Source organism: Solea solea, chromosome 18 (assembly GCF_958295425.1).
Source record: "Solea solea chromosome 18, fSolSol10.1, whole genome shotgun sequence".
In the NCBI taxonomy this organism is placed as follows: domain Eukaryota; kingdom Metazoa; phylum Chordata; class Actinopteri; order Pleuronectiformes; family Soleidae; genus Solea; species Solea solea.
In genome coordinates this window covers 7,265,567-7,283,038 of record NC_081151.1, presented here as the reverse complement: position 1 = coordinate 7,283,038, position 17,472 = coordinate 7,265,567, and the positions used below count along the sequence as shown (strand labels likewise).

The 17,472-nt window shown below is 42.1% G+C and overlaps 3 protein-coding genes across 5 annotated transcripts in view; 2 read left to right on the top strand and 1 right to left on the bottom strand.

The window, feature by feature from the left end:
• The window catches only part of fndc3ba (fibronectin type III domain containing 3Ba), a 99,714-nt gene extending 94,262 nt beyond the window's left edge, over positions 1-5,452 (top strand). For both annotated transcript variants that reach the window (XM_058614730.1, XM_058614731.1), the window contains 3 exons: positions 1,703-1,869; positions 2,759-2,886; positions 4,355-5,452. In XM_058614730.1, the coding sequence (XP_058470713.1) occupies positions 1,703-1,869; positions 2,759-2,886; positions 4,355-4,666 (607 nt within the window). In that variant the 3' untranslated portion in view covers positions 4,667-5,452. The remainder of the gene's footprint in view (positions 1-1,702; positions 1,870-2,758; positions 2,887-4,354) is intronic.
• Positions 5,453-11,767: 6,315 nt separating this feature from the next.
• On the bottom strand, positions 11,768-15,269 carry ghsra (growth hormone secretagogue receptor a). Of its 2 annotated transcripts, XM_058614626.1 has the most exons (3): positions 13,781-15,269; positions 13,574-13,684; positions 11,768-13,159 (listed from the first exon to the last, which is right to left on the bottom strand). In XM_058614626.1, the coding sequence occupies exons 1-3, from the start codon at positions 14,415-14,417 to the stop codon at positions 12,846-12,848; spliced, it is 1,062 nt and encodes a 353-aa protein (XP_058470609.1). In that variant the 5' UTR covers positions 14,418-15,269; the 3' UTR covers positions 11,768-12,845. The 2 variants fall into 2 exon arrangements, with proteins under 2 accessions (XP_058470609.1, XP_058470608.1); XM_058614625.1 differs by having other exon boundaries at positions 13,574-15,269.
• A 1,121-nt stretch (positions 15,270-16,390) lies between these two features.
• pld1a (phospholipase D1a) overlaps positions 16,391-17,472 on the top strand; it is a 28,913-nt gene continuing 27,831 nt past the window's right edge. The window contains exon 1 of the mRNA XM_058615525.1: positions 16,391-16,478. The gene's annotated coding sequence lies outside the window, so the exon portion shown is untranslated. The remainder of the gene's footprint in view (positions 16,479-17,472) is intronic.

The window sequence follows — 17,472 nt, the reverse complement described above, 5'->3', positions numbered from 1 at the left end:
TATATTATCATTATTATTATTGTTATTGTTATTTCGTGCACATATTTCTTCCTCTTCTTTGGCGAATGAGCTCCGCCTCTGCGTGTCCTGCGGTCGTGTTTACTACGAGACAGAGGTTGGGCAAAACATTATGCTAATTATTCATGACTTTCATGAATTGTGTCCGCAGTCTGGCGGTGGCAATCATCATGGGAAAGCCACAAGTTACCACAGAGATGTTTTGATAACATCAGTCTGAAATATATCTCCTTGAGTTTATTGATGGCCTTGTTGTTGGTACCGATACAGAGGAAGCACACGTTGTCACACATCACTGCAGCAAAATAGACACAAAAAATCCCAATAACTGCATTCCTATGAATAAGTACAGAAGACACAGACTTTAATAATCCCAACAAAGGGCTTTTTGTTGTGGTTAATTGCTTCTCTGGTGTCGGAACAGACACGGTTCACCTCATTAAGTGCAATGTGTTCATTATGTGTTGTTTTAATTGCTTCAATAATCTGCCTTTTAGTGCAGAGGACATATTATGACTCCTAATTATGGGAAGAAGTTGCTATTTTCTGTCACCGGCACTTGTAACGTCTGTCAGCGAAGTAAAGGGGGGAAAAAAACACCGCATGTCACCCACGTGAAACACATCGTGTCTCCGTGGTGCCGCTACATTAAGAGCTAATCTGGAATTAAAGCATTCTACTACACAGTGACCTCTCTCATCTCGTATCCCTCACTGTCACGTTCCTCTCGCAGCACACCCTCCATCATAGTCTCCACCCATGTAATTAGCAGCCACCTCTCTTTTCATCCTCCTTCTCTTTCTTCATGCCCTCCTCCATCACTTGCAGCATATCTTCTTTTTCCTGTCTCCTCGCCGGTTGCTCTCTCCCTTGAGCTTTATTTGCTGAAAAACCTATAACAGAGACAATTCATCTTTTTCCCTCAAATGGCTCACTCGTTCACCAAACTTATCCTCTCTCCTCTAATCCATCAGTGCGTCCATCTGATTTGTGTCTATTGCCTGTGATTGGTTATCCGGGGTGTTTACAAATCACTGTAACAAAATAGTACCTCCTCAACGTGGGCGGAGTCATCACTGCACGGCTGCATGAAACTGCCGTGGCACACATGAGTGACTAGTGACTTGTAAAGCACTTGTTTTCAGTGTAACTGAATCATTAGAATTAGTTTGTTCAAAAATATTTCTTCAGTACTTCCTCCAAAGACTGCGTCTGACACAGTCACTGCACTGAAATACAGTGGCAGGCTTTGTGATGCCGCTAAATACACCAGACTTCTCTGATAAATATTGAGATTTTACACATTTCCCTGGTAATTGTTGGAGATTAAGCCACATTTTTTAGCATTTTTAAGTCTTTTTAACTGATCTACAGTTCGGCATTGTTTGGCTTGATTCTTGTGTCAGACATCGCGCTCATGACTCTTCCTGTGGCTTCCTCTGACCAATCAGTGGCCAGTAGTCTGGTGACGTCACGCATAGTATCGCCTCAGCTCGCTTGGAACCTCACCAGGTACCAGGTACAATGCTGGTGCCGTGCCGTGCCGTGCACTAGCATCTCAATCTTCTCCTCTGGCCTCCACGTCCAACCCAGGTCTCCACTTGACGTTTGTGATTCACCGTCTCTCCTCCCTTCCTTCCCTCCTTCCCTCCTTCCCTCCCCTTTTGTGTTTTCCGCCTTCCAGGTTTGTGACGATCTACCGCGGCCCCAGCCACACCTACAAGGTGCAGCGGTTGACCGAGTCCAGCAGCTACAGTTTCAGAATACAGGCCATCAGTGACGCAGGGGACGGCCCGTTCTCAGACACGCACACCTTCTGCACCACCAAGTCTGTTCCCCCAACCCTCAAAGGTAAACTCACCCAGGGAAAAGTGGAGCGTGTGTGGGGAACTGTCTGTTGTTTTGTTTGTATAAAGGGGAAATGTGTTGCTCACAATTCATATTTGTGCATTTTTGGAATAAAAAGATGAATACACAGTTATGCATAGCATATGTAATCTAGTTATTTAGGTCATTATTGATTTGTTACGTTTGTTTTTGTTCAATTGAAATGTGCAACAGTCGATCTTAACGCAAGAACTACTTTGAAAAAATCTTAAATCATAATTCATAGGCCAAATATCATGGGATTACATTAGTTTCCTTGGCGATGAGACGCGTGTACTTTAGCATTAACACCATTCTGTGGTCTTTGTTAGAAACTGAGGCAACAATAACCCCAGTTAAAGACGCCCCACTCTCCCTCGCTCTGGTGATATAGCCAGAGGGCATCGTGGGTAATAATAATAAGCACAGCGCTGGTGCATCCACAAACAGAACACTTTAAAAAGTCAAGGGCGCCCGAGACAAAGCACTCAACACGTCCTTTCTCACCATGGTTACCCTGATCATAAAAGTTACTTTTTAATCTCGTAATAGGAACCTTGTTGTGTTGTTATTTCTGGCATCACCCCCCCCCCAAGTACATTATTATTTTTTTTATATAATTATTGACACCTGAAAAACAAAACCACATGAATAATGTATCCTTTCATCCAGGATGAGCCCACACTCTCTAAATAGCCTGAAACAAAAAAAGCAATTAACGTGACTGTACCCACTACTGCTGCTGCTACTGCTAAGAAGAAGAATTAACTCCTGACATTAGCGTTACATGATGACTCTGTCGTTTGTTAAATGTATCTAGTATCTATTTCTGTGCGGCACCTTGATTTTGTCTTTGTGCTTTTTTAACCGACAGCTCCCAGAGTGCAACAGCTGGAGGGCAACATGTGTGAGATCACATGGGAGACCATCCCACCCATGAGAGGGGATCCTGTGAGCTATGTGCTGCAGGTGCTGGTGGGACGCGAGTCTGAATACAAGCAGGTTTGTGTCTCACACACACACACACACACACACACACACACAAGATGATATTGAGAGCCCAACTTCAATTCTTAGGTTCATTCTTATTTTAGGGGGAGTGTGTTCAGCTTCTGTTTGGAATATTTCCCTCTAGCTCGCTGGAAAATTCAATTTGCAATGACAGTGAGGGTGTTATAGAATTATAGACGCACACAGACACACACAAACTTGCTGATGTGAGACTGAATTTCCTGCAGAATTCATTGAAAAGAATCGATGGATTGTGTGTGTGTGTGGCAGGTGGAGGCTTTTCATCTTTAAGAGTCATTTTTCTCCCTTGTTGAATGAGTGAATATTCAGAGGAAAGAACTGCTGATACTCACTGTTGGACAAAACTGCATCGCGGTGCATGTGTATTTTCTCACTCAGTCTGCTCTTTAAAGAACTGTGTGACATGTTTGTGTTATAGTGTTAGACTCATGTTCTTTGTTTTTCCGGGTGCAAGGTTATAATAGTTTTGGGTTATTAGTTTTTATTTCCTTTTGTGTTAAAAATGAGTTAGTTTTAATTCATTTTTAGAGCGGGTTTGCTAGTTTTGATTATTTTTTATTTTTTGTAAAAGCCTAGTTTTTGTTTTTTTTGTAATATGGAGGATACAAGATGCAAAAAGGTCAGAATAATCAATGTTGTGTGTCGTAAAAACCCAGCAAAAGATGCCATTTTAAGTTTATTAGGACACATCTCTGAATCAAATATAACAGTTTAACTGCTGAGGTTAGTGTGTCATGTAAAATGTGTCATGTAAAAATCAAATAGCCAACAGACTAAAGACACATGTGAACATAAGAACATAAATAATATATAAATAAATGTTTGTGAGACTTCGGAGCAAAAATAAACCCAATAAAAGACGAGAGACGAACAAACTCAACCCCATAACTAATGCGTTACGTTTAACTTGCACAGCCTTATTTATGTCCCACATCGTAAACAAAAATATTATGAATTATCAAAATTGCCTGGCAGAGAAAAAAATAGAAGCAAATTTTCAGTTAGTTTTTAACTCTAGTTTTTATTTCAGTTTTTCAATTTTAGTTTTCGTTATTTCGTTACTTTTCATTAATTATTAAAACCTTGGCTTTTTACTCGAATCGATTATAAATCGGCAACTATCGATTAATTGGTTTGAAGCTTATTTCATGATTGAAACAAGATTTCTGCTGTTTCAGCCTTTTAAATGTGAATATATTCATATTCTTTATGTAACAAAGAAATCATTAAAAGTGAATCATTCTGGTTTGCGGACCAAAAACAAGACATTCGAGAACATCATCATTTCCAGGTTTGACGAACACTGATCAACGTTTTCAGACATTTTATGGACCAAACGATTACTTATGAAAATAATCGTTAGTCGCAGCTCTACTCGGCAGAAATGCTCAACACGCTCAACACTTCATCCCGAACTCTCTTCGTTCTCTCCGCACAGGTCTTCAAGGGAGAGGAGGGCCTGTTCCAGATCTCTGGTCTCCAGGGCAACACGGACTACCGCTTCCGCGTGGGCGCCTGCCGCCGCTGCCAGGACACGTGCCAAGAACTGTGCGGACCGCTGAGCCCCTCGTCCCTGTTCGCGCTGCGTCGCCAGGAGTCGGCGGCGTCGGGAGACTCGTGCGCCGCGGACACGGGCAAGGGGGCGGGCCTGATCTCGAGTGACGAGCGCTTCGCGGCGCTGATCGTGTGCGTGTTCGCGGGCTTCTCCATCCTCATCGCCTGCCTGCTGCAGTACTTCTTCATGAAGTGAGGGAATTTTTTACTAAAAGGATAGAAAGAGAAAGCTAAATCACGGAGAAACTTTTAAGAGAGAGAAAAAAAAAGTCTATGAAAGAACCGAAACAAAATCAAAACAAACACTTGAGATGTACTTTTAAGGCTATATATGTTTTTTTTTGTTGTTTTTTTGTTTTCTTTTTAGTATGAATTCAGGCTCTTTCCTTCACCTTGTTCCCGTCGTCTTCTGCCGTCACTCGGTCTGGTCTCATTTCTCTCTCCGTCTGTCATCTCTGACTCGACGTCCGTTTCATTTGTCAATGAATTTCAAGGATTTCTGGCCGAGGAAAGCCTGAAAAACTGAGAAATCAAGCCTTAAGAATAGCTGTGAGCAAAGCAGTTGCTCCTCAGACTGACTTGCATGTTCTCATTTTTGTATTTTTCTTTCCTTTTCCTTCACATATTCGATTTAGAGAACGTGTATATTTTCTGGACAGTCATTGCCTTACGGTAGTTCTTTTATTTTTTTTGGTTGTTGTTTTGTTATTGTTTTTCAATGTTAAATTTACTTTTTTTTTGTTTGTTTTTGCTGCAGTCTTTATTCACTCAGCCATATTCCAATGTAGGCCTTCAAAGCTTTAGCCGATCATACGATATTATTCCGTTTTATACTACTCTGCGGGCCGTCGGTCGACTCGTAGACTGATAGTCGCGCAACGCAGACATACGCCGTACGTGCACACATGTACAATTACACTCATGCAACGACAATGAAAAAAAACAAAACACATTTCCACCATTAAAAGAAGGCAATCACTTATCCGCTCAGCTTTTAACATTCAATCACTCACTCACTCATTCATTCAGCTACCAAAGTGATGCAATCCATGTGTGGTGTAAGATGCTGCTATCCTGTGATTTTATTATATCTAAGAAAGAATGGAAAACCAGTTAATATAATGTATATATATATATATATATATATACACACATATATATATATATATATATATATATATACACATGCAATACAAATATATATATATATATTATAACAAATATCTATGATGCTATAGAAGTGATGTCATAATAGGTGAATGGCAAATGTAAGGTCTGAAGTACAACGTCAAAAGCGGAGGAGTTTTACTCTTGGTGCTCACAACAGCAGCTCTGAGGTCAGTTCAGCGGCTCGTGTGACTGTTTTGAAGGAGCCTTTTTGTTTTTTTTTAGAAAAAATAAATAAATAAAAACACTGGCCGCGGATCAGTGTGTGAACCCTCGTTAGGTATTCCAACATTAGTCAGTGGAATGGATCGTGATTGGCCGCAGCTAGCGGGTGAGCGGCCTCTCCGGCGGGCCCCTTCCTTTCCGCGTTCGACCATCTCAAAAACAAAAAAACCAACCGCACACATTTCTCCAGCGTCTTTTTCTGCGACTTTTCATAGCCCACAGTGTCACAGACCCAGAGGTGCTAACAGCCTGCCTTTCTCAGAGCTCTGTGTGTGTGTGTATGTGTGTGTGTGTTAACCAGGAAAGCCAGTAGGAGTTAGCTTGAGTTAGCTTTAGCCCTTTGAAAACGTATCCAGCTGTCAGCCAGAGCTGCCCTGAAGCCGTAGTTTCTCCCTTCAGCTACTATGTGAATTCTCCCTCCCCCATTTCCCTGTGCATACATATCCGTCATTTTCCATTTTGCTCTGGCTCTCTCTCCCTTTCTCTCTCTCTCTCCCCCCTTAATTAAAAGGTGCTTTATTGACATGTAATCAGAGCGGCAGCAAGTCCCCGGTCTCTCCTGAGTCACACATGTTCTCTGAGGACATAAACGGGGGGCGGGGCATTCTGACTAACGCACCCCCCCCCCCCAAAACCTTATCCCCCACCACCACCACCCCTGAGTCATTTAACCACAGCCTGAAAAACAAAGCCAAGGTACAGTTTAACACACACCCTGACAATCCAAAGAAGTCACCCTGACCAGCACCAGATTAACATGTCATGTCCACTTTTGTGGCGCCGGGGGGGGGGGGGGGGGGGGGGGGCGTGGGTTGACGACGGATCGGGTGGTGACCAATGATTGGCTCTGATTGGCAGCCTGTAATGTACCTCAGGGAAAAAGGCCTTACAGAGGGGCGGGGGGGAGAGAGCTCATCCTGTCGTCATCATCATCATCATCATTATCTTTGCTCGTCTTCTTCCTCTCTCGCTCTCTCTCTTGTCGTCTGATGCTGTATCTTGTCCTCCGTCTATGCTGTGCCTTGCTCCTGCGCGTCAGTCCGTAAGCAAAGTGGTTTACTAGCTCAAACAGAAAATAAGAAAAAAAAGAACAAAAAAAAAACCTTTGCCAAAGTTGATGGGAAAGTTAAGGTAGAGTTCCTTTTCTAGGGTTTATTTATACTATATATTTGCATACAGTACTTTACATGCCAATTACAGTGCAATCTTCATTTATTTATTTAAAGATTATGAGACAAGTGTAGTTATATACTAATTTTTTTTTCCTTGTAGCATGTTTTTTTTTTTTTTTTTTTTTAATGGATGTATGTTAGATTGTATGATTAAGGCCAGCATTCCTTATCTCAGTAACCCTTTAAGTATTTCTCTTACAGCTGTTGGGAACCTGTAGCTCATTGAACCATACATTGCAGTTATCATCGCTGTTTCAGACATGTAACCAAATGCCTATGTATTTTTTTTTTGTTTGTTTGTTTGTTTGTTTTTTCATCTCCTGCTCCGGCCGTACACAGCCGAGCTGTTCTTGTAACGCTTAGACAGACATGTAGCAAAGTCGGGCCTTAGGGTCACTTCCAGTCATCGGTATTGGGATAAACGTCGCTGCCTTTGGCTTTTTATTTTATTTCTGTTCTGTTTTGTTTCTGATTAGTGTTATAATAACGATGCTTCTGATGATATCTTTCTACAATTCTAAGTGCAGGCTTCTCGCTCGTGTCTTCGCTCGGCGAGTTGCGTTCGCAGTCGTCTAAAAGGGGGGGGGGGGGGCTTCCTGTTGTTGACGTTCTTGCGTGACGACACAGCGTTACGATCATCATCTTTATTATTATTATGATTATTATTACTGTTGTTATTATTCTCTCGAAAGGAAAAAAAAACGATAACGTGATCTGTGATTATGCTTCTTTTCATATTATCTTTCGTTTTTTTTGGTTTTGTAAAGCAAAAATGTGCCATTTTTGAAATGCGCGGCCCCTTTTGGAGACGTTTGGTTTTTTTTAACACAATTTTAATTTTAATTTCACACTGAAAGGCAAAAACAATCATGAGATGATTTCAGGCAAACGACGACAATAATAATATTCGACGATTCCTTGTTCAGACTAGTGCTGGTGTAGTCGTAGCGGCGAGTATTTTGTATCCAGTATTTTATGATATGCAGAGATATCTATAGAGCTATAGAACGCAACGATGGTGAACACGTTATGAACTAACAGAGTTGAAGCACTTTTTTTATTTTTTACGCCGAGCATTAGTCTCGATGAGGTTAATGTGAGTGGGAGGAGTCACGCCGGGGGCTCCACTCGGTTCCAAAACACTACTGCCAACGTCGTCTGTTACATTCGGCGGCGCCGCTGTGACGTTGGCGTTAGAAGCGCGGCGACAAAACGGACGTACAGCTCGCAGGGAGGACGATGCCTTTTTTTCCGTGACCTGCCCTTTAACCCCTGATGCTATGTGGCCCGTACACACACACACACACACACACACCGTGTTTTTTTGTTTTTATAAACCGTTTAAAATCGCCCCAGTGGGAGAGCGGAGGTTTGCCTCGTGTTAGGCCAAAAATCCAGGCCAGTAATGTTAGTGTAAAGTCTGCAGTTAACACAGTGTTAACTCACAGACTACGTGTTTGTGGGCAAAGGTACTCCCTTAATGTGTAATTATTATTTTTTTAATTTGTTTTTAAAATGCTGGTGAAGTTATAGCCCCTCCCCCTCCCTCTCTACCCTGCAGGTCCTGCACATTTTAGCAGGGGTGTCAAGAATGAGAGACTATTTTTGTTTTATTTTTTTTTCTTTGCCCAGCGATTCCCCACATCCGTGCCTTCCGATCAGTTTTATTTTCTATTTTTTTATTTTCGGTGTTTTGTACGTTTTGCGGTCAAGTAGAGATTTTTCGACTGAGCGATTTGGCGATTTTGACAAAAACCTCCAGAGATTCACAGGTATTTAAGTATTTTTTCAAAAGCGAGACACACACACACACACAAAAAGGAGAGAGAGAAAAGAAAAAGAATCAAGAGACATATTTTTACCTCACGATTTAAAAACATTCCAATGTTGTCATGGGCTACGAATTGAATAGAAAAAAAAGATAAGAAATTCATGCATTTCTTCTTGTATTGTAAATGTTAGACAATTTCATATGCATTATATAAAAGAAACTGCCATATCAATTTTAATGTATAGATTTTTGCAAATACTACCCTATGTATGTAAGACGTAACTGTATCGGTAGCGTATATATAATATATTTATGCCCAATAAATGTTTTAATTTTTTCTGACTTTGATTGACACTGTATGTTTTTTTTTAAAACTGTTTAAAAAAGGAGCCCATTGTGGAGAGAATACTAAACAGTATTCGTTTTAGGTTTCAAAACATGATTGATGGTGTGAATGTTGTGAAGCAGATTTCATTTATTCAAGGTGATGCCACGGAAAATGATAAGGAAGCGCCTTGTTTTGTTTTTGTTATTCCACAAAGTTATCAGCGAGAGGACTGATGTGACTGTGACAGCTGGACTCTAGTGTCTGTGTAAGGGTGTTTCACTGCTACATTCTCCTCTCCTGTGGCCTTGATAATGTTCAGCCGCAGAGCCGAGTGGAGTAAATCACACACACTCTATTATCCCCTGCCCTCCCCGAGGGCCAGAGGACCAGAGAGACACTGCACGCTCAATTCCCCTCACCCTGCAGCAGCCTAAGCACCGCCGCCACAGGACACTACTAAGTCGTTTAAACCTTTTGTGATATCCATGATCACATTGTGCTGCATAGAAATAGAGTTAATAATATGATCAATGCAAACCATTTTCACTATCGAGTGCAATTTATTTTGTTAATCTGATCTTTAGTCACGGCAGCAGTAAAAATAAAAATAACCCTTCAGGGGAAGTGACATTCACCACATGACAACTCGTCTGTCTGAGCAGTGATTTTAGTGTTTTACTAAAGCTGAAGATTTATTCCCCTGGGTCAAGAAATATCTTTTTTATATTCTTTTATTCATTTTTTTTTGTTACGTGTGACACTTGGTCTGAGCCTTGGTCCGAGGCTTGAAACTGCAACGCTAATTCCGGGGGAAGGAACCTCATTCCCAGAATGTAAACAGTGTCCGCCATCTTTGCTAACAGTTACGCTAACAAGACCAAGTGTCACTGGTGGGCAAATAACAAAGAAAAGAATGAAGATATTTCTCAACTCAGGGGGAACTGAGGTTGGGAAGCACAATTTTTCAAAAAATACTACCCCTATTCTAGTAATACGAAGCTAAATGCAATTTTCTTTGTTACGTGGCCACTGTGGTCCTGTTAGCATAACTGTTAGCAAAGATGGCAGACACTGTTTACATTACACAAAAAAAAGAATGAAGCTATTTCTCGACTCAGGGGGAACTGAGGTTGGGAAGCACGATTTTTCAAACATACTACCACTATTCTAGTAATACAAAACTAAATACAATTTTCTTTGTTACGTGCCCACCAGTGGCACTTGGTCCTGTTAGCATAACTGTTAGCAAAGATGGCAGACACTGTTTACATTACACAAAAAAAGAATGAAGCTATTTCTCGACTCAGGGGGAACTGAGGTTGGGAAGCACAGTTTTTTTAAAATACTACCCCTATTCTAGGACTACAAAGCTAAATACAATTTTCTTTGTTACGTGGCCACTGTGGTCCTGTTAGCATAACTGTTAGCAAATATGGCAGACACTGTTTACATTACACAAAAAAAGAATGAAGATATTTCTTGACTCAGGGGTAACTGAAGTTTCAAAAAATACAACCCTTATTCTAGTAATACGAAGCTAAATGCAAATCAATGAAGTATTCCTTTAAGTCAGGGCAGTGGTTTAAGGAGAGCTTGTGTTTCACATTAATTTTGTGGGAAGCCAAAATGTGCGAGGCTGCTATATACGAGGTGGGACCTGTCAAGTCACTGCTGTACATAAAAAATAATAATCTGGAGCTCATAGACTCTATCTGCACCGTGTGAAATCAATGATTTCTGATACAGGTTCTTCAAAAACCCCTCCCTCTCTAACCATATTGTCATACTGCAAAAGAAAAAGCAAAGAGAACGTGTGTTTTCTTCAACTTTATACAAGACTTCAACAGGCACGGTACCCAACAGGAAATATTCACAGGCAAAAAAATAGGACTCTGTTTTCACACAGTAAACAGTATTTCATGACATCGGTACGTACAGTCAGAAGCATTGATTAAGACAGAGATACATTCCTCATGCTTTTGAGATCCAGTGCGGATCAGTGGAGGCTGCTGCGGTGATCGGAACTCAGAGAGTACAGCACTGCGTGTGGAGCTTTATACGACGCGTCTTATTTACAACTTAAAGCGACAATAACAGCATCGCTTCTGTCCAAAGGGGGAGTGCGGAATATACAAACCGAAAAAGTGAATTCATTCAAGGCAGTTTAAGAGGTGGACTAGCTCTACTAGTCTACATGCTGTAAGTAACATTCGGCACATTTGGACTCAATAAGTCGGCCTTGAAAATCGTCTCCATTGGGCTGTCAAGCGCGTACAATCTCCTCGATTTGCAACAAAATAAAATGTACAGGACAAACACAATATAGTTCACATTTTGGACGTTTGGTGACATGGTTACTTCACCGCTGGTTCACAGTGAAATAACAGTTGTGGGACAAGTTACTTACAAAGTTATACGACAGCGCTTGTATCAGTACACCTGAGATAGCTGATACGCGTTCATGACGAGGTTAGAAAATCACCAGTTGTATCAGTGGTGCACAGTTCTGAGGCAATCATGGTCAATGGTGTTGACTTTTACAGCTTTCTTTGTCCTGTGTCCGACCTGATGCTGTGGCTCATTTAACATGAATATAAATTACTCGACGTGACAAAAGTGTTGGAAATGTTTGCATTCTGTACATTTTTTTTTTTAAATTATTTTGAGGAAATGTGAATTGGGTTGACTGTCCGCCAACCCCACCGACCCATGGTTGGCTGCATTGACACAGACACATGTCACACACACACACACACACACTCACACACTCTCTCCCAATAATTACAATAATCACACCAAAAAGAACGACTGCACAATTAATTGCAAAAGCCAAACAATCAAATTTGCCATAATGGAGAAGTGCTAAATCCAGAGACCCTTTCGACAATTTCATTATTGTGAACGCTGTTTGTGGAAAAACAGTATTGTGATGAGATATTTTTAAGGGCCCAAAAAATATTGCTCTTCTCGTTTTATTGACTCAAAAATAGTCGTGCCACATTTTGTCTACAAATAATCACAATATGATTTTCTGGACCACAAAGTAATGAATTAATTAAAAAAATAATTAAACAATTCAATAAAAATGAACAAAACCTTTATGCAGCCTAATGTCAAAACCTACGCGTTGGACGTAATTCATTCATTTCATTCTAATCCTCACATTAGAATATAGAGTTGTTCATATTTTGGTGGTTTGGTAAAGTTTTAATATGCAGGACAGAGACGAATAAAGTGATATTTGACTTAAAACAAAAATGTAATTTCAAATCAAATCAAACAAAAAGGCAACTAGATATTTTACCCCACACACACACACACATACACACACACACACACAGCACGTCTGCCCCTTCCTACATGAGTATAGGCTGCAGAGCAGTGCCACAAGATCTACAGTGCTTTCTTTGTCATCCAGAATATGAATACAGTATAAGGCAGTTGTTAATGTCTGTGATTGACAGGCTGTCCATGTGTTCATGTTCACTGTTAACACTTGACATGCATGGTTTCAGATGCTGCTGCTGCTGATTGAGTCGTGTTTGTATGCAACCTGTTGAAACAATTCAACAGGAATATTGACTGAAAAAATAGTCTGGATGCATGCTGGGGCCGCTCTCATCCTCTGTCCAGAGATGATAAACGCTGCGCCCACACCAAGATGGCTTTCAGGTTTGTGATAATTATCTTTACAGACGTGTTTGACAGCGGTTTAGAGGCTGACTGTGGACTCTGTCCAGCCGTTGGAAAAGTCTCCCTTCGCGGTGCTGGCGGTTCGCCCTCGTGGGGGCTGGCTGTCGGTCAGGCCGAAGAGGCGCGCAGCTGCGCCCCTGTATTTCCACGACATCGTGTTGTAGAGGATGGGGTTGATGGCGGCACTCAGATAGAAGAGAACCACGGACACCATGCTGCAGTACTCGGACAACTGGGACAGCAGGGGGGACGGAGCGTCCAGGGAGCGGAACTGCAGGTAGCGGCCCACGTGGAAGGGCAACCAGCAGAGGACGAACGCCAGCACCACCACCACTGGAGGAGCAAGACAAGGATCGAGAGGAGGTGGATGAGGAGGGGGAGTGGAGAGTGATGATGGGGGTAGAGATGGATGAAAATGTTAAGGATAAAAAAATACAATCTTTCCTCCTCTATCACTTTTAGGTGATGTTTATAATAAAGATACTGGGGTTTTTTTAAGGGATGACTGATATCACTTCTTCTTGTCCTGATGCTGATATCACAACACTGAATATCAACGCCAATATCAGTATTTTAAAGAATTATGTACATTCATTTACCACCATAAAGAAGAACTAAACAGACTATACTTAGTGTACTCCAGTGGGTTTGACAAATATTTCATATCACTTTATATCTGTCATTTAATTTCTTAGTAAATAAACTCGCGCTGTGCGTAATTGCGCGCTCTCCAGTCTCCATACCCACCCAGCATCTTGATGGTCTGTCTGTTGCTCTTGTCCCTGTGGGCCCCGCGGGAGCCGATGCTTGTTTCCCGGTGTCTCTGCCACAGCCGCCGGCCGATGAGGCTGTAGAGCACTGTGAGACAGAACACTGGCATGAAGAAGAAAACAGAGCTCAACCACACCATGGCACCCATCAGACCCGACTCCACGGCGTAGTGCGTCATCTTACACTCGCGGGTGTCCACGCCTTCCAGAGAGGAGTCGCTGTCGTTGCCGAGTCCCAAACTGAACTCGCGTGGTCCCACGCTGTCCCTCTCCACTCCCACCATGGCAAACACCGGCCCGGCGCTCAAAAGAGATACTGTCCAGAGTAGAAGGATGAGGGCGCGCACCCGCCTTTTCGTAACCAGAGCCTTGGCACGCAGCGGGAAACAGATGGCCAGGTAGCGCTCCACTGAGAGCGCAGTTATGCTCAGGATGGTGGAGTATGTGCACGACTCTGACACGAACTGAAAGAGTTTACAGAGCGCGTCTCCAAAGCGCCAGGGCCTGTACCTCCACATGCGGTACAGGTCCAGCGGCATACAGAGGAAGATGAGCAGGTCGGACACAGCCATGCTGCACAGGTAGAGGTTGGTGGTGGTGCGCATGTCCCGGTACTTACTGACCACCAAAATGGTCATCACGTTGCCGGTCATTCCGACCAGAAAAAGCAGCGTGCAGGCGACGGTGATGACCGTGAGGAGAGGGATGGAGTAGTAGTTGAGAGGAGGCTCGACATGGTCTGGATTCCATGTGCTGTTGTGGATCTCCTCCCAGCTGCAGTTAATGGAGAGGCACACCGAGTGATTGGGCCAAGTGGGCATGCTGTTGCCGCGTGATTATTCACGGGGCCACGCCTGGCCCTGAGTGGTGAACGCACCCCGGGTCTGGGGCTCCTCAAGCCCCGTGGCGCTGCGCTTTCCTGCCATCATCACTGTTCACATCCAAGAGGTAACGGTTGAGAGCAGCAGCCGTGCGTAAAAACCAGAATCCTTTTACGCGTCACGGTCCTTCTTAAGCTTACAGTTGGTGAAAATTGTGAGGTCACAAAGAATGTCAGGGAACACTCCACTCAGACTATGTGGCACGGGATATGGCTATAGTTTAGGTCCACTCTAAATAAAAATATGGCTCAACAATGTTTGGCACAGAAAATACCTGCTTACAAGAGAATAAGATATCCCCCGCATCCTGTCTGACTCTGACTGTTAGAAAGGGGGAAATGAAACCTTCATGCGCCAAAAAAGCGAAAAAGCCCCAAGGAGTTCCCATCACCAGCAGCGCGTCCCTGCATCTGAGCGCCACACAAAAACACAACAATGGAAGAAAAGGCGAGTTTCAGTGACGGTGAGTCAGAGGCAGCAGGCTCGTAATGATGCTGCAGCAGCAGCAGCAGCACAGGTGGACAGACATGTGTCGCACCGGAGTCCACACTCAGCCGAACACAAACGGACAAACTACAACCAGCATGAAGACGAACACTGTGGGACGGAACGGAGACAGTTTCGCAAAAGTCACAATAACCACGAAGGAACGACGCGTTGTAAACATAATCATATAATGAGGAGCTTAAATGACTTAAAGTTAAATAATAATAACAATAATGATAATAGTGTCAGTTCGTCCAGTCTGGCTCTCTGAGTTGACCCTCTGGTTATGCTGCAGGTTCAGTGTGAGGATCCTGACTCTCTGTGCGCAAAACATCCTTCAACAGGGAGGATGATGTTGTATCTGTGTGTGTGTGTGTGTGTGGAGGGGATTTGTAGTGTGTCAGTGCTGCAACGCCACCTACAGGTGCGTATAGGGCAGTGATTACTGAGGCTTGATGCCCATCAATTCCAATTAATATACTGTTTACCAAAGTGGAGAGAAAAGGAGGCAATTACCTTCCAGAAGTATCACTGTCTATCTGTCTGTCTGTCTGTCTGTCTGTCTGTAAATGTCCAACACTTCTCACAGAGAACCCCAGATTAGATATTTCACACAGATTTAAACCAGGTTTTATTGTGGCCTCTGCAGGATGAGGACAGTAGCCACGGCGTAAGGACAAAGGTTTAGGGATTTTGAAGGCAGTATTTTAAGGTATAAAATGTAATGTAATGTAAAAAGTAGACACTCCCCTCTATATTGGGACAGTTTCAAAAGTGCAAGAAAATGCAGTTTTTTACATAAAATACATTGTGGTTTCTCTCCACATTAGACAGGACTCCTCACTGATCTCTTTAAAACACTTTAAATATAATGGGAGATTATTTTATTTTGTGTCTAATTGCTTTTTTGTACTTAATGTTGTTATTTGCCCCTGTTTCGTGTCTTTTATGGATTCTAATCTTACTGCACCGCATGTATTGACTGTAAAAGTACTCTATGAATAAATTGGATTGGATTGGTTTTAATCATTTTCCTCATCAGTAAAATGTATTAATATAAATATAAAGTTGTATGCTGTAAAAGTATGACCTAAATTCATTCCCCTGTCATTTCTGTAACACCTATAATTCTGAATGGGCCATCACAGTTTTCATATGGTGCATGGTTTTAAAACATATACAAACAACAATATTGGATTAATATCTAAATATTGTTTAACATTAAAAAACAAAACAAAGAAAAAGTTTGCTGGAGGCCTAGTGGACAAAACATGCCAATCATCATGGTTACAATACAGTTCTGTTTTTATTAACCCGCTGCTTTAAATATTGTTATCTGATTGCCCTTTGTGCTGTGTTTACCAGCTGATATCATTATGTTTATGACCATTGAATCATGATGTGTGGGTGTGTGTGTGTGGTAAAGAGGAAGAGAGAGAGAGAGGAAACAAGCAAGACACTGATCAGGACAGTTGTCTTTCACGGTCTCTGTGACACCTTTTTCATCATAAATAAGTAAGTTCCTTCATGTGGCATATGTTGTCTGTCCAATCGCTAACGTGTGTGTGTTTTTGTGTCAGTCTGTGTGTCTGTTAGAGCAGATATTAACGAGGGCGACATTAAGATAAAACGAATAAACCTGGGAGTGTCTGGCATGTGTGTCATATAATCCAAATGTTTCTTACGAAGGCGACAACAGCCTGAGATCATCTAAACAAAAAGGACAAAATCAAACTTTCTGGTTGTAAACAGAGGCTATAAGTGAATGAAATTACATTAAATTGAGCTCTAACATTGTCATTGTCATTTCCTCCAGCTCACATTTCTGTTTTGGTGTTGTTTTTGTATAAATAAACTGCTGTTTATTCTGTCCACAAAGGGGAAATTCACCGCTTTACATGTTCAGGCCTACGTTATTTGTTTGTGAACATAGTTTCTGGAGTGTGTCTGGTGTTTTTCGATGTCATTTTGTTACACATCCTCCAGGCTGTGTTGGTGAATTACAGGGCAAAGTCCTTATTATCATGACGAGCACAGGTGTACAAATTCACAGCCACAGGTGTGAGTGGGTTATGCAGTTGTGCAGTACACGCGTTCGGCCACAAGATGGCGCCAGATATCTCTATTTAATCTTTACTTACGTGCGTGAAGTTGAGTTTGTGTTATAATTGTTGTGTTTTCTCTCCTTTCTCTTCCACAAAGCCGTGTATTTCCTTTATTATTTTACAAGGTTTATTATTGTTTATTAGTCTTCATCCTATTCAAGCAATGTTACTGTGGAAATGAGAAAATTGAAGCAAAAGTAAGTTGTTTTTTTTAAACACAACAAGATAATGGGAGGGGCTAATGGGGCAGTATTCTCGCATTTTCTTCCCAAATGGCTCCTCCCACTTTAGCAAAAATCCAGCACTTTTCTTGTCCAATCAGAGACGAGTGTGCGGGGAGTGAGATTTGTGCCCGTGATTGGTCCAGAGTTTCAGAGACACCGCCCTTTGCCGAGGAGTTGGAC